General features: G+C 43.3%; 1 protein-coding gene across 18 annotated transcripts in view; it reads right to left on the bottom strand.

Annotated features, from left to right (window-relative positions):
* The window catches only part of LOC110509866 (guanine nucleotide exchange factor VAV2), a 258,012-nt gene that overhangs the window by 173,125 nt on the left and 65,812 nt on the right, over positions 1-19,075 (bottom strand). For all 18 annotated transcript variants that reach the window (XR_002471495.2, XR_002471497.2, XR_002471499.2 and 15 more), the window contains exon 2: positions 11,791-11,907. Coding sequence is in view for 9 of the 18 variants with exons in the window: in XM_021591037.2 (XP_021446712.1) it covers positions 11,791-11,907 (117 nt within the window). In the remaining 9 variants the exon portion in view is untranslated. The remainder of the gene's footprint in view (positions 1-11,790; positions 11,908-19,075) is intronic.

The raw sequence follows: 19,075 nt of genomic DNA, 5'->3' as shown, positions 1-19,075 counted from the left end.
AGAGCGAGAGAGAGCAATGACCTGCTGCATATGTCTGCACACACAGTATTTGACGTAGTACGGAATTTTCAGGGAACACTTTTGGCTCATGAGCGCTATATTCAGAACTAATGGCTAAAAAGTATACAAAAGTACCGGGGAATCTTTTTTAACTAAGAGGATCTTCTCATCAATGTTCTTTGAAGATTGCACCTGCCACTGCTTCCACTTCTCATACTTGGTTGCATAGACCTCCATGAAAGACCACAGGCGTCTCTGCTTTGAAAACAAGTTCATGTTCCTTCCTATTAGGTAAGGATATGAAGATATAGATGTCAGTGGCACTGATCCACTGAGACTCAAACAAAAGGTTATCCCCTACATAGTCTCTGCTGGGGGCCTCGAATTTCCCCACATATCACAGCTGCGCTCAGTGCTGACCGGAGCTAGGAGCCATGATGGTAAGGGCTTAGGTTGGCTGCTCACTGTGGGAGATGGGGAAGAGGGACAACGGCTTATTGGTCGAGTCCGGACATGGTGTTCACTACTTGACTTCACTAGTTCACAATGTTACTAAATTCATTTTTGGAAATTATTATTACATTTGGCACTGCCGGAATTATTTAATTTGACACCAGTTAAAAACTGTGTTCAGTGTTCCTCTCCCCAGTCTGAAACTGACTCTGACACACAATGCTTCATTCATGCCCTCTAACCTCCCCTCTACTGCAACAGTTTGAATAACTCCTAATTCTTAGTAGAATCCACTAATATCTATCTATCTGACCTGCTTATTCAGGCAAACTGGATATGCAACACTGTAAATAACAAGCAAATAAAGTGAAGCATCCTTTTAAATGCAGGCTGCAGTTTCCTTAAAAATAAAAATAGGTTTTTCCTTGATAACTACAGTCCCTCACTTCTGGCCAGCCATAATCTCCTGAATAGACGCTGGCAGCGTTGGGCCAGGTCCAGAGACATGTGGCTGGTCAGTAAGAGGCAAGGCCCAGAGTGAGGTTGGAATCTACCTTGGCAGACTGCAGAATCAGATCACACCGAGACCGTCTCAATGGCTACAGCTGGTGGCTAAGTCTTATCACAACACACTCAATGAACAGAGAGGGTGGGGCCGACTGGAGAGAAATGAGAGACAGAGGGGGGGGGGGGGGGGAGAGAGAGAGCGAGAGAAAGAGAGAGAGAGCGAGTGGAGAAGGTGTGCGAGAGACAGAGGAGAAAGCAAGAGAGAGTGAGAGAAGGAGAAATAGATGGATATGAGAGAAGAGAGAGATAAATTGCAGCTGAAAGAAAGCAGTCTGCTCAAATGAATTGGGATAGACTGGTGTCTGATGGTTGCGGTGTCCCCTCCACTCTTCCTCCTCCCTACATAATTTTTCATTTCCCTTTTCTCTTTCTCGACCCAAGCAGAGTCATTTAGCCAATGGCATCCTGTCCTACCTGACACTATTTCTCCTCCTCACTGCTGGCATGACAACCAAGGGACACATCTACACAGCCAAGACAAACATTCTTTCTCTTGAGAGACTGAGTCCTTAGATGTCTGAATGTTGCCTACTTCCAACTCTGTTTCCTGATTCAAACTCACAACAATGGCAATTTTGATGTAGAGTGGGACGCCTCTGAAAGAGATTTGCACATAATTGCAATGCGTTTGACTGTAAATTGTCCCACTGTCCTTCAGGTTACTTTAGTAAAGTGTGTGTTGCTTCAAGCCTTCATCTCTGGGCTTATTCTCCTTGCACAGCCAGTCAGACAATTTCACACAGCCACTATAAAATGCCATTCACCTTGATGCCACAATATCAATTCAAAGAACTGCAGTCTGAAAGCTCAGCTAGTCCATGAATCAGTCACGATTCAAACTAGGTTTTGTGTAGAAAGAATATAAACTGCCTACGCTGTCTGCATTTTAAAGAATTATGTTTTGCCTACCCATATACGGGTTTAAAGAAAAATGCATTTAAAATACATGTATCTACATTTGCATATTTTCTCAAATGAATGTAATGCCTGACAATATTCCAGAAATGCTTGGCTATGACAACTAGTCTACAGGGTGGCCAAAAGTGCTTCCTAATGAGGCTTCTTAAATGACTCTTTACACATTGATCAATGGAGATATTTCTTGGGGCCACCAAGGCAAAACTTTGGCAGTGATATAATTTTAATTGTGATGGTGAGTAAAAACAAACCTTTTGATTTGACAAAATGTTTACATGGTCATAAAGAGCACTTTCAACTTCATAAAAAACATCTCACGAGTAAAAAAAAAGAAGAGACTATAATAAATCAGCTTAATTAAATAAGAGATTGAGCACTAGGCTGTTATTTTTTATCAAAAACTATACATCTTACAACGTTACACAATATGTCAAAGTGTCGGTCTAGGCCTTGAGCTTCCAATGAGTGCCCTACAGTGGATGGGTAGCGTTGTTATGGTGTGTTCGTAACCAGGTGGGAAATGGAAATACCACATCTGGTAAAAATCCACTTGAGAGGCACTCCAACTGGTAATTACTAGTTAAATCAGCCATGAATCCCCTTGTGACAGGAGGAATGGAAGTTTGTTGTTTACAACAGAGAGGGGCAATTGAATGCATGATTCACCATTTATTTGATTTCTTGCCTGTCTATCTATGGTTAACAGAGTTGATGTGATATACTCGACCCGCTCAGTTTGTCTTGCCAAAAAACACTAGAAAACTGCCAAAAAAGAGTAGAACGAGCTCACCTGCTTTTACACTATGATTTGACTATTAGATGTTCTATGTTTCCTTTGAAATCAACATATCAAAAGGAATAGTTTCACCATATTAAAACGAGAGTTCAGTCCACATAACAGGGTTGACCTTAAAATGAGGGACAGAGTCACTAATAACATGAAACAAATGGTGATCTTCACAAATAACTTTGTCGAAGCAACGACATAACTAGAACCTTACAATGATGGTGGGAAGTGAGAGATGTTGGGGTTGAAATCTTCCCTGAAGTCACCGAGGAGGCACGTCAAAATGCTGCATTGTGGCACTTTACAAAGTCTTTCTTCATACTGAATATCAGATTGATTGAATTGTCCATGTGGTCTATATTAAAGGGCACCTTATTTCATATAACAGGCTTTTGAAATTCAATACTGGTGCATTATTTCAACTTGAAAAACAAAAGGAGAGAGGGACACTCTAGGAGCTCAGATGCCATTATTTAATAACCACCGACAAGCTGTCTTCAGGGTATAATGGCAAACACTAGGTCACTAGTTTATATAGTTTATATATAGGACACACACAGGTGTCTGTAATTGGCTGGCTGTGGCTTGGGGTCATTAGTTGACTTAGAGATATAACAGAACCACATACAAAAGCATGATTTCTACTCAACACATCAATGGAACACAAAAGGCACTCATTTCGTGGAATGACCCAGTACACGCTAAGTCCTCCTCATTGGACGTTGGTTGCAATGCTCTCGTCAAGTTAGTTTGTTTATTTGTCATATGCACATGAAGGAGTCATTTATTTTTGTCATTTAAATGCATGGTAGTGTTTTTGGAATGTTTCGAGTACAATAAAAATGCATTTTGACAAAATATATTGTCATTTGAAGACTTGGAGGCGTGGCTTGTTGGGGGCATGGCTTTATCTTAGTCATTTTTGGGCACATTTGTGATACTAAAGAGCCTACTAAGGTTTTATTGTTAGACAGTCACCATTTCATTACAATATTTGCCATACATTTTAGTAAAAACAAATATTTCTTACAAATACATTGAAATGCATGTTGGAATATATTTTACAAAACATTTCCAAATATATTGATAAATACATCTGAAAATATATTCTTTAATGTATTTCAGAATGTATTTGGAAATATATTTAAATACATTTAAATACATTTTACATACACATATATACATTTTAAATACATTCCGTAATATATGTTGGAATGTATTTAAAATGTATTAAATAAAAATATATTTTTTACATTATTTCAACCATTTTAAATATTTCACATGTACACTAAAAGATGTATCGAAATATATATATATATATTTTTCCCCATATGGGTAAACAAGATGACAGTGCAGTTGGCTGTCAGATCATCCATCTCTCATCATCGCCCCCCAGTCACAGACAGACGTGAAATCAACCAATACTGATAGATGGTTAACAGGTGTTGTCTAATTACAGACATCATCTCAACAGCCAAACAAACTGATTGCCATGTCATTTAAATGACAGACATGTTTCTCTGGGAAGCTAATTAAAAGGTAGAAAATCAAGGCTGTTGGGTTTGGAGGTAGTGGAGGGAGCCTTTAGAGTCAAGTGTTCTCCTGGGTCTACTGTAATAAGCTGTTTTCAACACTAATGATGCCATAATGAATATATAATGGGTGGGGTGGGGGAACGAGGGGCTCTATCCCAGGTGGGAAAGGTGTGATGGTGGTGAGAGGGGAGTTGGGTTGCAGGAGGAGGGTATTGTGGACGAATGTGTGGAGGAGAGAGGGGGAATGGGAGAACCAGGGCACTGAGAGGGGGGTGGGAGGAGGGTCTGAGGGGGCAATTACCTGCTGCAGTAGTGGGGCCCAGGAGAGGCCATCATTAGAGTGAGGGAAAAGGACCGGGTTGGGGGGAGGAGGGTGGGGGGTGACCTCTGTTGCCCCTGACAGTCAGTCAATGTGGACGTGTAAGAGGATGAAGAGGAGACAAAGCTGATTAATCTAGATCAGACGCATCCCACCCCCTCTAACCCTTAACCCCATTTTCCCATTCTCCTCTCTCTCTTTATCCTCTCTGAAATGGATGATTTCGGGTTAAGTTGGCTTTTAAGTTTTATGGGTGCTTGTTTTTTTTAAATGGTCGAATTAATAGACTAAACTAAGTTGAGCCATCTGCAGCTTACTGACTTGTTGGAATGCTCCTGGACTCCTCTGTGTATTAAGACAGTGTAGAGGAAGCTTGTGTTGGTGTTCGACAAACCCACAGAGCAGAAGACATCCAGAAGGTAAGGGAGACGGCAGGGATGAGAAAGGGATGAGACATCTCTCTGTCTCCCAGGTTGGTTCTCAATGATCCTTTTCATCAACAAGGCTATGCATTAAGTGTTTTGCTGATCATATTGTATATGGTAATGTACGAGAAAGAATGTGTATACAACGGAAATGTATATGGTGCTGAGCATCATAAAACACTTCCATGAAGAGAAGCCAAATTCTGTAAGGATAAACGATATTCAGTTTCTAGTGCTTTCATCACAAGGAAACAAAGGAGTAGGAAGAAAAACATAATTGAGGGATATAAGCTGCATTTAACGCTCCAGCTTTAAATGCCTTTCTATAAGAAGACAAATACCCTCCTTTATCTTTGGCTTACAGGGCACGCATGCACACACACCCATACACACACACTCATACACACACACACCCATGCACACACACACCCCCATACACACACACACCCATGCACACACACACACACCCATACACACACATACACACACACCCATGCACACACACCCATATACACACACTCATACACACACACACCCCCGTACACACACACACCCCCATACACACACACACACCCCCATACACACCCATACACACACACACACCCATAAACACACACCCATACACACACACACCCATACACACACACCCATACACACACACACACCCACACACACCCCCATACACACACCCACACCCACACACACCCATACACACACACACCCATACACACACACACCCATACACACACACACCCATACCCATACACACACACCCCCATACCCATACACACACACCCATACACACACCCATACCCATACACACACACCCATACACAAACACCCATACACACACACATCCATACACACACACCCCCATACACACACACCCACACACACACACACCCACCCATACACACATACCCATTTAAATGTAAGCCACATTAGAGGGGATCTGCTCACTTCAATATATTATAATGTGATGCTTGCCCTTAATGGAAAATCAATGAGAAGACAAGCACGCTACCTCTGAGACCATGCAAAATGCAATTTCCAAATTGACATGTGGAGGGTGTGTGTGATTGATTCTGACTGGTGCCCCATTTTAATATTGTTTACCGTGAGCTCATTGACTCTCAGACATCGTCCTCTGGTTCATCTACAACACGCCAAATGACAGGCCTCTTTCTTTTTCTATCCCTCCCTCCCTCCCTCCCGCCCTCTCTCGCTCTCTCTTTGACTCTTCCATGTCCATATTGCTCTCAGATGAGGATTTTCATGGGGTTAAATGCCAATACACAGTCAATATCAACTAAGCCTGGATGACATGGCCAGAGGGTCTGATTATAGTCACGGTGAAGATTAAAGTATGTCCTATAACAAATTCAAAACTGTTCCCAATCATTTCCCCACACCTCAAACTTCAGCCTTGGAAGGCCATTTACAGCATCAATAAACACCCCTGATCCGACTCATTCCACCTAGATACAACAGTGCAAAAGTCCAAACAAGATCCAAGCATCACAGTATACAGTCGTGGCCAAAAGTTTTGAGAATGACACAAATATTGATTTCCACAAAGTTTGCTGCTTCAGTATCTTTAGATATTTTTGTCAGATGTTACTATGGAATACTGAAGTATAATTACAAGCATTTCATAAGTGTCAAAGGCTTTTATTGACAATTACATGAAGTTGATGCAAAGAGTCAATATTTGCAGTGTTGACCCTTCTTTTTCAAGACCTCTGCAATCCGCCCTGGCATGCTGTCAATTAACTTTTGGGCCCCATCCTGACTGATGGCAGCCCATTCTTGCATAATCAATGCTTGGAGTTTGTCAGAATTTGTGGGATTTTGTTTGTCCACCCGCCTCTTGAGGATTGACCACAAGTTCTCAATGGGATTAAGGTCCGGGAAGTTTCCTGGCCATGGACCCAAAATATCGATGTTTTGTTCCCCGGGCCACTTAGTTATCACTTTTGCCTTATGGCAAGGTGCTCCATCATGCTGGAAAAGGCATTGTTCATCACCAAACTGTTCCTGGATGGTTGGGATAAGTTGCTCTCAGAGGATGTGTTGGTACCATTCTTTATTCATGGCTGTGTTCTTAGGCAAAATTGTTAGTGAGCCCACTCCCTTGGCTGAGAAGCAACCCCACGCATGAATGGTCTCAGGATGCTTTACCGTTGGCATGACACAGGACTGATGGTAGCACTCACCTTGTCTTCTCCGGACAAGATTATTTCCGGATGCCCCAAGCAATTGGAAAGGGGATTCATTCGAGAAAATGACTTTACCCCAGTCCTCAGCAGTCCAATCCCTATACCTTTTGCAGAATATCAGTCTGTCCCTGATGTTTTTCCTGGAGAGAAGTGGCTTCTTTGCTGCCCTTCTTGACACCTGCTTGCTGCCATTCCTGAGCAAGCTCTGTACTGGTGGTACCCCGATCATGCAACTGAATCAACTTTAGGAGACAGTCCTGGCGCTTGCTGGACCTTCTTGGGCACCCTGAAGCCTTCTTCACAGCAATTGAACCGCTCTCCTTGAAGTTCTTGATGATCCGATAAATGGTTGATTTAGGTGCAATCTTACTGGAAGCAATATCCTTGCCTGTGAAGCCCTTTTTGTGCAAAGCAATGATGACGGCACGTGTTTCCTTGCTGGTAACCATGGTTGACAGAGGAAGAACAATGATTCCAAGCACCACCCTCCTTTTGAAGCTTCTAGTCGGTTATTCGAACTCAATCAGCATGACAGAGTGATCTCCAGTCTTGTCCTCGTCAACACTCACGCCTGTGTTAACGATAGAATCACTGACATGATGTCAGCTGGTCCTTTTGTGGCAGGGCTGAAATGCAGTGGAAATGTTTTGGGGGGATTCAGTTCGTTTGCATGGAAAAAATGGACTTTGCAATTAATTCCAATTCATCTGATCACTCTTCATAACATTCTGGAGTATATGCAAATTGCCATCATACAAACTGAGGCAGCAGACTTTGTGATATTTGTGTCATTCTCAAAACTTTTGGCCACAACTGTACATTGGAGTCACAGGTTGGTGGCACCTCAATTAGGACAAATGGGCTTGTGGTAATGACTGGAGTGGAATCGGTGGCATGTTATCAAATTGTGGTTTCCATATGTTTGATGCCATGCCATTTTCACCGTTCTAGACATTATTATGAGCCGTCCTCCCCTCAGAAGACTCCACTGTTTGGCACAACATATATGACCCAATAGCCTGGCGAGATCTCAGCACTCCCCCATGGAACGCACTGAGTTGGTTCACAGTAAACTGGATTACAGTGCCTTGTGAAAGTATTCGGCCCCCTTGAACTTTGCGACCTTTTGCCACATTTCAGGCTTCAAACTTAAAGATATAAAACTGTATTTTTTTGTGAAGAATCAACAAGTGGGACACAATCATGAAGTGGAACGACATTTATTGGATATTTCAAACTTTTTTAACAAATCAAAACTGAAAAATTGGGCGTGCAAAATCATTCAGCCCCTTTACTTTCAGTGCAGCAAACTCTCTCCAGAAGTTCAGTGAGGATCTCTGAATGATCCAATGTTGACCTAAATGACTAATGATGATAAATACAATCCACCTGTGTGTAATCAAGTCTCCGTATAAATGCACCTGCACTGTGATAGTCTCAGAGGTCCGTTAAAAGCGCAGAGAGCATCATGAAGAACAAGGAACACACCAGGCAGGTCCGAGATACTGTTGTGAAGAAGTTTAAAGCCGGATTTGGATACAAAAATATTTCCCAAGCTTTAAACATCCCAAGGAGCACTGTGCAAGCGATAATATTGAAATGGAAGGAGTATCAGACCACTGCAAATCTACCAAGACCTGGCCGTCCCTCTAAACTTTCAGCCCATACAAGGAGAAGACTGATCAGAGATGCAGCCAAGAGGCCCATGATCACTCTGGATGAACTGCAGAGATCTACAGCTGAGGTGGGAGACTCTGTCCATAGGACAACAATCAGTCGTATATTGCACAAATCTGGCCTTTATGGAAGAGTGGCAAGAATAAAGCCATTTCTTAAAGATATCCATAAAAAGTGTCGTTTAAAGTTTGCCACAAGCCACCTGGGAGACACACCAAACATGTGGAAGAAGGTGCTCTGGTCAGATGAAACCAAAATTGAACTTTTTGGCAACAATGCAAAACGTTATGTTTGGCGTAAAAGCAACACAGCTGAACACACCATCCCCACTGTCAAACATAATGGTGGCAGCATCATGGTTTGGGCCTGCTTTTCTTCAGCAGGGACAGGGAAGATGGTTAAAATTGATGGGTCGATGGATGGAGCCAAATACAGGACCATTCTGGAAGAAAACCTGATGGAGTCCGCAAAAGACCTGAGACTGGGACGGAGATTTGTCTTCCAACAAGACAATGATCCAAAACATAAAGCAAAATCTACAATGGAATGGTTCAAAAATAAACATATCCAGGTGTTAGAATGGCCAAGTCAAAGTCCAGACCTGAATCCAATCGAGAATCTGTGGAAAGAACTGAAAACTGCTGTTCACAAATGCTCTCCATCCAACCTCACTGAACTCGAGCTGTTTTGCAAGGAGGAATGGGAAAAAATTTCAGTCTCTCGATGTGCAAAACTGATAGAGACATACCCCAAGCGACTTACAGCTGTAATCGCAGCAAAAGGTGGCGCTACAAAGTATTAACTTAAGGGGGCTGAATAATTTTGCACGCCCAATTTTTCAGTTTTTGATTTGTTAAAAAAGTTTGAAATATCCAATAAATGTTGTTCCACTTCATGATTGTGTCCCACTTGTTGTTGATTCTTCACAAAAAAATACAGTTTTATATCTTTATGTTTGAAGCCTGAAATGTGGCAAAAGGTCGCAAAGTTCAAGGGGGCCGAATACTTTCGCAAGGCACTGTAGCTGTAAAGAGAGGCGTCCAGGTTAACGTGCCCTGGATCACACACGAATCACACACACACTCTAGGGGTGTAATAATCAGTCCAAACAGTTCTCATTAGTCCAAACAAAACAAGAGCTTCATTTGGACAAATTCAGGTTGGTCCCTCCCTGAATTATTTAGTTTACTTCCTTTTAAGAAATGTTTTGTAACATAATTAGCGGAATGAATATACTCAAAGGGCAAGTGGACCAAACACACACACACACACACACACACAGCTTCCAGGAAAATCCATGAACCATCTTCTGATACACTGGCATAAAACAAAGATATACATATACACCCAAACACATTCATATTAACTGACACATGCACAAAGCACTGACCCTGAAGTGTGACACCGTATGCTCTGATAGCTGAAATGCACAATAGGCCGCTTCTACAGCAGACAGATCAGACTGTGAGCTGTAACTAATATCCCTATTACATCTCATCCATCAAAAACATCCCATATTGAAATCAATGGAGCAGCAAGCTTATCATTCCAACAAGAGCGCTTTTTAGATACAAGTGGCACAATCTATTTTATGCAGGAGCAACCGTGTTGCATTTTATATACAGCGCGTTCGGAAAGTATTCAGACCCCTTGATTTTTCCACATTTTGTTACGTTACAGCCTTACTCTAAAATTGATTAAATAGTTTTTTCCCCCTCATCAATCTACACACATTGGGTGGCAGGTAGCCTAGTGGTTAGAACGTTGGACTTGAAACCAAAAGGTTGCAAGATCAAATCCCCGAGCTGACAAGGTACAAATCTGTTGTTCTGCCCCTGAACAAGGCAGTTAACCCACTGTTCCTAGGCCATCATTGAAAATAAGAATTTGTTCATAACTGACTTGCCTAGTTAAATATAATAACAACATTACCCCATAATGACAAAACAAAACCAGGTTTCATCAGACCAGAGAATTTTGTTTATCATCGTCTGAGAGTCTTTAGGTGCCTTTGGCAAACTCCAAGCGGGCTGTTATGTGCCTTTTCCTGAGGAGTGGCTTCCGTCTGGCCACTCTACCATAAAGACCTGATTAGTGGAGTGCTGCAGAGATGAGTGTCCTTCTGCTCTGTCAGAGTGACCATCGGCTTCTTGGTCACCTCCCTGCCTAAGGCCGCTCTCCCCCGATGACTCAGTTTGGCCGGACGGCCAGCTCCAGGAAGAGTCTTGCTGGTTCCAAACTTCTTTCATTTAATAATGATGGAGGCCACTGTGTTATTTGGGACCTTCAATGCTGCAGACATTTTTTGGTACCCGTCCCCAGAGCTGTGCCTTGACACAATCCTGTCTCTGAGCTCTACGGACAACTCCTTCGACCTCATGACCTTTTGACTTTTGCTCTGACATGCACTGTCAACTGTGGGACCTTACATAGACAGGTTTGCGCCTTTCCAAATCGTGTCCAATCAAATGAATTTACCACAGGTGTACTCTAATCAAGTTGTAGAAACATCTCAAGGATGATCAATGGAAACAGGATGCACCTGAGCTCAATTTCGAGTCTCATAGCAAAGGGTCTGAATGTAAATAAGGTATCTGTTATTTATTTAATTAGAAACCTTTCTAAAAACCTGTTTTCGCTTTGTGTAGATTGCTGAGGATTTTTATTTTATTTAATCCATTGTAATGTAATGTAATGTAACAAAATGTGGAAAAAGTCAAGGGGTCTGAATACTTTCCGAAGGCACTGTATATCACATTGGGAAAATAGATCCCATTTCTGAGTAAGCCAAGATATTGGGCAGGGCAGAACACTCCACACTTCAATAGCTGCACACACAGCCTCATCGCCCAAACCACAATGACCTCCATTCAACACCAACATCACTCACCTTGCCGAAATCCCTGACATCAAACAGGTCAAAAGGGTCAAACAGCTCACTGTTACGCAGGCCAAACTTGTCGTGGCACACCTTGAGGAACGTCCGGATGTTCTTCAGACAGAGAAACTGGAAGAGAGAGAGAAGAAACACATCCAGGTCAGAAACAGCGTGGGATAAGATTTGTGATGATGTGTACTGGTGAGTTCCCGTCCATTTGGACACTCCACTCCATAGCTTCCCTCAGTTTGCGCCAAACACAGACGGTTTGATAATGTTGGTTTATGTTGCTTACCTTTTCAAACAAATTCATATCGAGCCGTATGTGCTCTCAGTATTAGTTATCCAGCAGGTGCGTGCTCTCAGTAATGAGAACGTTATATGTTGAGGGGTGTTTTCCTGATAATATTCTTTATCTGTTAAATGTTTACGTGATACCTATTGAAGGATAATGATTATAAAGTGACATGTGAATCTGAAAATAAAAGAGGGAAATTGCTGACCCTGTAAAACAATACATTTCACTGCAACTATCCAGTGTTGATGACAATATAACATATCAACTCTGCAAAAAAAGAAACGTCCTCTCACTGTCAACTGCGTTTATTTTTATTAAACTTAACAACTGTAAATATTTGTATGAGCATAAGATTCAACAACTGAGACAAACTGAACAAGTTTCACAGACATGAGACTAACATAAATGGAATAATGTGTCCATGAAAAAAGGGGGGTCAAAATCAAAAGTAACAGTCAGTATCTGGTGTGGCCACCAGCTGCATTAAGTACTGCAGTGCATCTCCTCCTCATGGACTGCACCAGATTTGCCAGTTCTTGCTGTGAGATGTTACCCCACTCTTCTACCAAGACACCTGCAAGTTCCAGACATTTCTGGGGGGGAATGGCCCTAGCCTTCACCATCCAATCCAACAGGTCCCAAACATGCTCAATGGGATCGAGATCCGGGTTCTTCGCTGGCCGTGGCAGAACACTGACATTCCTGTCTTGCAGGAAATCACGCACAGAACGAGCAATATGGCTGGTGGCATTGTCATGGTGGAGGGTCATGTCAGGATGAGCCTGCAGGAAGGGTACCACATGAGGGAGGAGGATGTCTTCCCTGTAACGCACAGCTTTGAGATTGCCTGCAATGACAACAAGCTCAGTCCAATGATGCTGTGGCGCACCGCCCCAGATCATGGTGGACCCTCCACTTCCAAATCGATCCTGCTCCAGAGTACAGGCCTCGGTGTAACGCTCATTCCTTCGACGATAGACGCGAATCCAACCATCCCCCCCTGGTGAGAAAAAAACGCGACTTGTCAGTGAAGAGCACTTTTTGCCAGTCCTGTCTGGTCCAGGGACGGTGGGTTTGTGCCCATAGGTGACATTGTTGCCAGTGATGTCTGGTGAGGACCTGCCTTACAACAGGCCTACAAGCCCTCAGTCCAGCCTCTCTCAGCCTATTGTGGACAGTCTGAGCACCGATGGAGGGATTGTGCGCTCCTGGTGTAACTCGGACAGTTGTTGTTGCCGTGCTGTACCTGTCCCACAGGTGTGATGTTCGGATGTACCGATCCTGTGCAGGTGTTGTTACACGTGGTCTGCCAATGCGAGGACGATCAGCTGTCCGTCCTGTCTCCCTGTAGCGCTGTCTTAGGCGTCTCACTGTACGGACATTGAAATGTATTGCCCTGGCCACATCTGCAGTCCTCATGCCTCCTTGCCGCATGCCTAAGACACGTTCACGCAGATGAGCAGGGACCCTGGGCATCTTTCTTTTGGTGTTTTTCAGAGTCAGTAGAAAGGCTTCTTTAGTGTCCTAAGTTTTCATAACTGTGACCTTAATTGCCTACCGTCTGTAAGCTGTTCCACAGGTGCATGTTCATTAATTGTTTATGGTTCATTGAACAAGCATGGTAAACAGTGTTTAACCCTTTACAATTAAGATCTGTGAAGTTATTTGGATTTTTACGAATTATCTTTTAAAGACAGGGTCCTGAAAAAGGGAATTTCTTTTTGCTGAATTTATATATGTTTTACTACATTTGGGGACTGCTGTGAACATCAGAAATATTTCTAGCTCAATCCAACTCCTAGTTTTTTTAAATTGTATTTTAGATTTTTATTTAACCAGGCAATGACGGCCTACCCCGGCCAAACCCGGACGACGCTGGGCCTGCCACCCTATAGGACTCCCAATCACAGCCGGATGTGATGCAGCCTGGATTCGAACCAGGGACTGCAGTGACACCTCTTGCCTTAGACCGCTGCACCACTCAGGATCTGTAATAAGCAATATCATTGTGACATCTTTTAGAGAATAGGCCTATTTAATTTCCTGGTCATGATTGACAGGCTCTCCACTTCCTCCTCCTTCCTGTAACTATGCTAAGCGTGATTAAACATGATGCCAGGCTGATTGTGCTCCTGCGGCTCAGACTGAAGCTGGGACTGAAGTAGTACATCTCTGACTCAGATAACACAGGCAGAGAGCAGAGAAACACCTGTCTCCTAGCAATATCCCCCTATAACCCATGGCATAGTATCTCATAGTAGTACCAATGACTCAAACCAACACTACACTCTTAGAAAAAGAGGTGCTATCTAGAACCTAAAAGGGTTCTTCGGCTTTCCCCAAAGGAGAACCCATTGAATAACCCTTTATGGTTCGAGATAGAACCCTTTTGGTTCCAGGTAGAAACCTTTTGGGTTCCATGTAGAAGCCTTTCCACTGAGGATTCTACAAGAAACCCAAAAGGGTTTTACCTGGAACCAAAAAAGGGTTATTACCTGGGAACAAAAAGGGTTCTCCTATGGGGACAGCTGAATAACCCCTATGGAACCCTTTTTTCTAAGAGTGTAGGGGCACAGGAGATGTGCTGTGTGAACTGTGCTTTCCCTCTAGCATGGATTTAGACATCATTGTGAATGTGCCAGTACATATCAGACACAGCATGGTAGAAGCCACCGGCCCTATGCACTGATGTTATACTAGATCAACCTGCTCTCTCAGTTAGGAATGAGAAGAGTGCGTACCCACATATCCAATATTCCAGGCATGGTGATGTTATAGAATTGGCTAAATGATCTTGTGCATCAGAGTGAATCTCTTCATGAGTAAATGTGTTTCTGCAATAAGTACAATGTATCAGACTACGGGTGAGAGACAACCATAAGTACCGCCACAAAACAATACCGCAGCAGCATTATTGTCTTCCATCTCTCACCACCTAATGTGTACATATTACCTAGCTCATTGAGATAGGCTCTTTCATACTGTATCTTACCGTGTGGGTCGAGAAGCAGCTGTGGCCATGGAGACAGATTCTGTACCAATGTGTTTTCCTGATGGTGTGAGAGAGGACTGGGAGGCTTCGTTAACCAAAAACACTTGGGTATTTATGCTGATGAAAGCTTTGGGCTTGAAACACATCCCATGACTAATTTCAGTTGCGATGGAATGCGTGTTGAGAATAGTCTTTCTTTTGGCACCTGCTGTGTTTTCATGTTAGTAGTGGAGCACCCTTGCATTTTTACGTGGATAATAGGCTAAATGAGTTTGAGATATGATATTGTCCATTGTTCTGGATATTCATGCCAGTCATGTGTGTCCAGACCTCAGGTTTCTGCTGATTCACATTCATACAGCACATCTCCACAGAGAGAGAGTCATTGCACTGAGCCACATAAGAGAGCAACACCGGCCACCGCGCCCAGTGACGTGCGACGTGATTGGCTGGCCGCTGCAGTGGCATTTGCAGTTCACTAGCTAAGGTTATCATGTCTGGCGATTGTCAAATGGAGAGGAGAAAAAGTGTATTCTTCTGCCAAGGATAAAAGGTAACATTTGCAGGAGGTGGTTGGAGTGGGGGGGGGCTCCAGACAGAGATCATAGGAGCGAATATGTGGAAGACATTCTAATGACATTCTAATACTGTTGCCTAGTGTAAGATAACAGAGCTGAGGGCATGAGTGGTGGAATAATGATCTGTTGAGTGGAAAACACACATATACACACACCATCTCTACAGCTCTGAACACACCCAGGACACACTCTGAACATGGTCAGGTCCTCAGGCTGCTGCTGGCCTGAATACAACTCACATGGGAGTATCCTACTGTGTTACCCCACATATGTCCATAGCCTGTCTTGCAAGTCATTTCTCTGTGTGAAATACTACAGTCAGAACATCTCTTGTATCTCTAACTGCACTAAACCTTTACATTTTCATTTCTTTACAACATATACAGTTGAAGTCGGAAGTTTACATACACCTTAGCCAACTACATTTCAACTCACTTTTTCACAATTCCTGACATTTAATCGTAGTAAAAGTTCCCTGTCTAGATCAGTTAAGATCACCACTTTATTTTAAGAATGTGAAATGTCAGAATAATAATAGAGAGAATTATTTATTTCAGCTTTTATTTCTTTCATTACATTCCCAGTGGGTCAGAAGTTTACATACACTCAATTAGTATTTGGTAGCATTGCCTTGAGTTGTTTAACTTGGGTAAAATGTTTCGGGTAGCCTTCCACAAGCTTCCCACAATGAGTTGGGTGAAGTTTGGCCCATTCCTCCTGACAGAGCTGGTGTAACGGAGTCAGGTTTGTAGGCCTCCTTGCTCGAACACGCTTTTACAGTTCTGCCCACAAATTTTCTATAGGATTGAGGTCAGGGCTTTGTGATGGCCACTCCAATACCTTGCCCTTGTTGTCCTTAAGCCATTTTACCTCAACTTTGGAAGTATGCTTGGGGTCATTGTCCATTTGGAAGACCCATTTGTGACCAAGCTTTAACTTCCTGACTGATGTCTTGAAATGCTGCTTCAATATATCCACATCATTGTTCTTCGGCTTGCAAGCCTCCCCCTTTTTCCTCCAAACATAGCGATGGTCCTTATGGCCAAACAGTTATATTTTTGTTTCATCAGACCATAGGACATTTCTCCAAAAAGTACGATCTTTGTCCCCATGTGCAGTTGCAAACCGTAGTCTGGATTTTTTATGGCGGTTTTGGAGCAGTGGCTTCTTCCTTGCTGAGCGGCCTTTCAGGTTATGTCGATATAGGACTCGTTTTACTGTGGATATAGATACTTTTGTACCAGTGTCCTCCAGCATCTTCACAAGGTCCTTTGCTGTTGTTCTGGGGTTGATTTGCACTATTCGCACCAAAGTATGTTAGTCTCTGGGAGACAGAACGCGTCTCCTTCCTGAGCGGTATGACGGATGTGTTGTCCCATGGTGTTTATTCTTGCATACTATTGTTTGTACAGATTGCTCCCAAGGATGAACCAGACTTTTTTTTTTGAGGTCTACAATATTTTTTCTGAGGTCTTGGCTGATATATTTAGATTTTCCCATGATGTCAAGCAAAGGGGCACTGAGTTTTAAGGTAGGCCTTTAAATACATCCACAGGTACATCTCCAATTGACTCAAATGATGTAAATTCGCCTATCAGAAGCTTCTAAAGCCATAACATAATTTTCTGGAATTTTCCAAGGTGTTTATAGAACAGTCATCTTAGTGTATGTAAACTTCTGACCAACTGGAATTGTGATACAGTGAATTTGTTGGAAATGTGTCATGCACAAAGTAGATGTCCTAACCGACTTGGCAAAACTATAGTTTATTAACAAGAAATTTGTGGAGTGGTTGAAAAACGAGTTTCAATGACTCCAACCAAGGTGTGTGTAAACTTCCCACTTCAACTGTAGCCAAGGCTAATTATTGAGCCATATGTTTCGCCAACAACCCTGCATGCTTAGAGAGTAGCCCAGTCCAACCTTGAAGACTCCACACTGTACAGACACCATGTTGACCAGCCCAACCACAGAGACAGGACTCCTTGGCCTTGTTCTCTCTTCAACAGTCTGGTGTTTTCTCAGAACCCACTGACCATTGAAAAAGACACACCTGGCGGGACCCCTCCTCTGTGTGTATATCTTCTGTGTGTGTGAGTGCGTGCGTGTGCGCTTGCTCCACTGAAGTGACAGCTCTGACTTTGAATTCTGAGTTCTAATCCAGCAAAAGGCAGGTAGCCTAGTGGTTAGAGCATTGGGACAGTAACCGAAAGGTTGCTAGATCGTATCCCAGAGCTGACAAGGTAAAAATCTGTAGTTCTGCCCCTGAACAAGGCAGTTAACCCACTGTTCCTAGGCTGTCATTGTAAATAAGAAGTTGTTCTTAACTGACTTGCCTAGTTAAATAAAACAACAGCTAACAACCAGTGTGAGCAAGAAAGAAGACTTGTTGGTATGGGGTGGAGAAGAGAAGAGGATGACATGAGCAAATGGCAAAGAGGGAGAAAACAGGTAACAAAGGGCTGTCATCCCCTGACAGCACCTTGGTGGTGTCGCCCAACCCACCCCTCACACAGAGAATAATGCATTACCCCAGCACTGTGGAGGAACTGTGACCCTCAAGTGCACTGCCTCCCCACTGCTTCAGAAATGAAGCGATACAAATGCGAGCTTCCTCATAAACCTGAGAGCTCTGGAATTAAAGGGAAGGAGAAGGGAGTTGTTTTGCCAAAACTGAGGCGCTTTGGTGAAAGCCGGCAGACAACAAGTCCTGTGGGGTAGAGGGGGAGGGGGGAGGGTAAGGGGTGGAGGGGGTTGTTGTGTCTGACTCTGAGGATGATGAAAAAAGAACAGAGTGCAAAGCAACTAAGCAAGCGAGGGGGAAAAGGGTGGATACAGTCTGCGGAGAGATGGGTCCACACAGACTGAGACAGCCGATATGAGTCAGTGAGTGGATCAGATAGTCAGAGTCAGTGGGAGAGAGTCAAGTCTGTCTAAGAGAGAGTCAAGCAGACAGACACAGTCATTTAAAACACACAGACAGCAGCTGGTGATGTGTACACCTGTGTCTACGGGAGGGAATCACTCCACACAACTCTGGAAAAACAGGAAGAGAGAACAGAACAGAACGCTGCAGCCCACTCAACCCTTTCCTCTCCTCCACAGCAGCCCACTCAACCCTTTCCTCTCCTCCACAGCAGCCCACTCAACCCTTTCCTCTCCTCCACAGCAGCCCACATAAAAGAGGCTGTGCTGCTTATGACAGATGGATGAGATGCTACAGGGAGCGATGTGTGTGTGTGAAGACCAGGCTCTCTGGGAAATCTATAGGCAAACACTTCTAGTAGTCCTAATACTGTGCTAGATATTACAGTATGTTGTCCATTCTCTGTGTATTTCAACCTCTCTCTCACCAGCCCTGCCTGTACGTTTAGAAACACCCTTCTCTCTTGGATTAGGGAGTCAGCCACACCCTCTGATTGGTGTTGT

The sequence above is a fragment of the Oncorhynchus mykiss genome, chromosome Y, assembly GCF_013265735.2.
Source record: "Oncorhynchus mykiss isolate Arlee chromosome Y, USDA_OmykA_1.1, whole genome shotgun sequence".
NCBI classification, from domain to species: Eukaryota; Metazoa; Chordata; class Actinopteri; order Salmoniformes; family Salmonidae; genus Oncorhynchus; species Oncorhynchus mykiss.
This window is presented reverse-complemented; position numbering and strand designations above follow the sequence as displayed.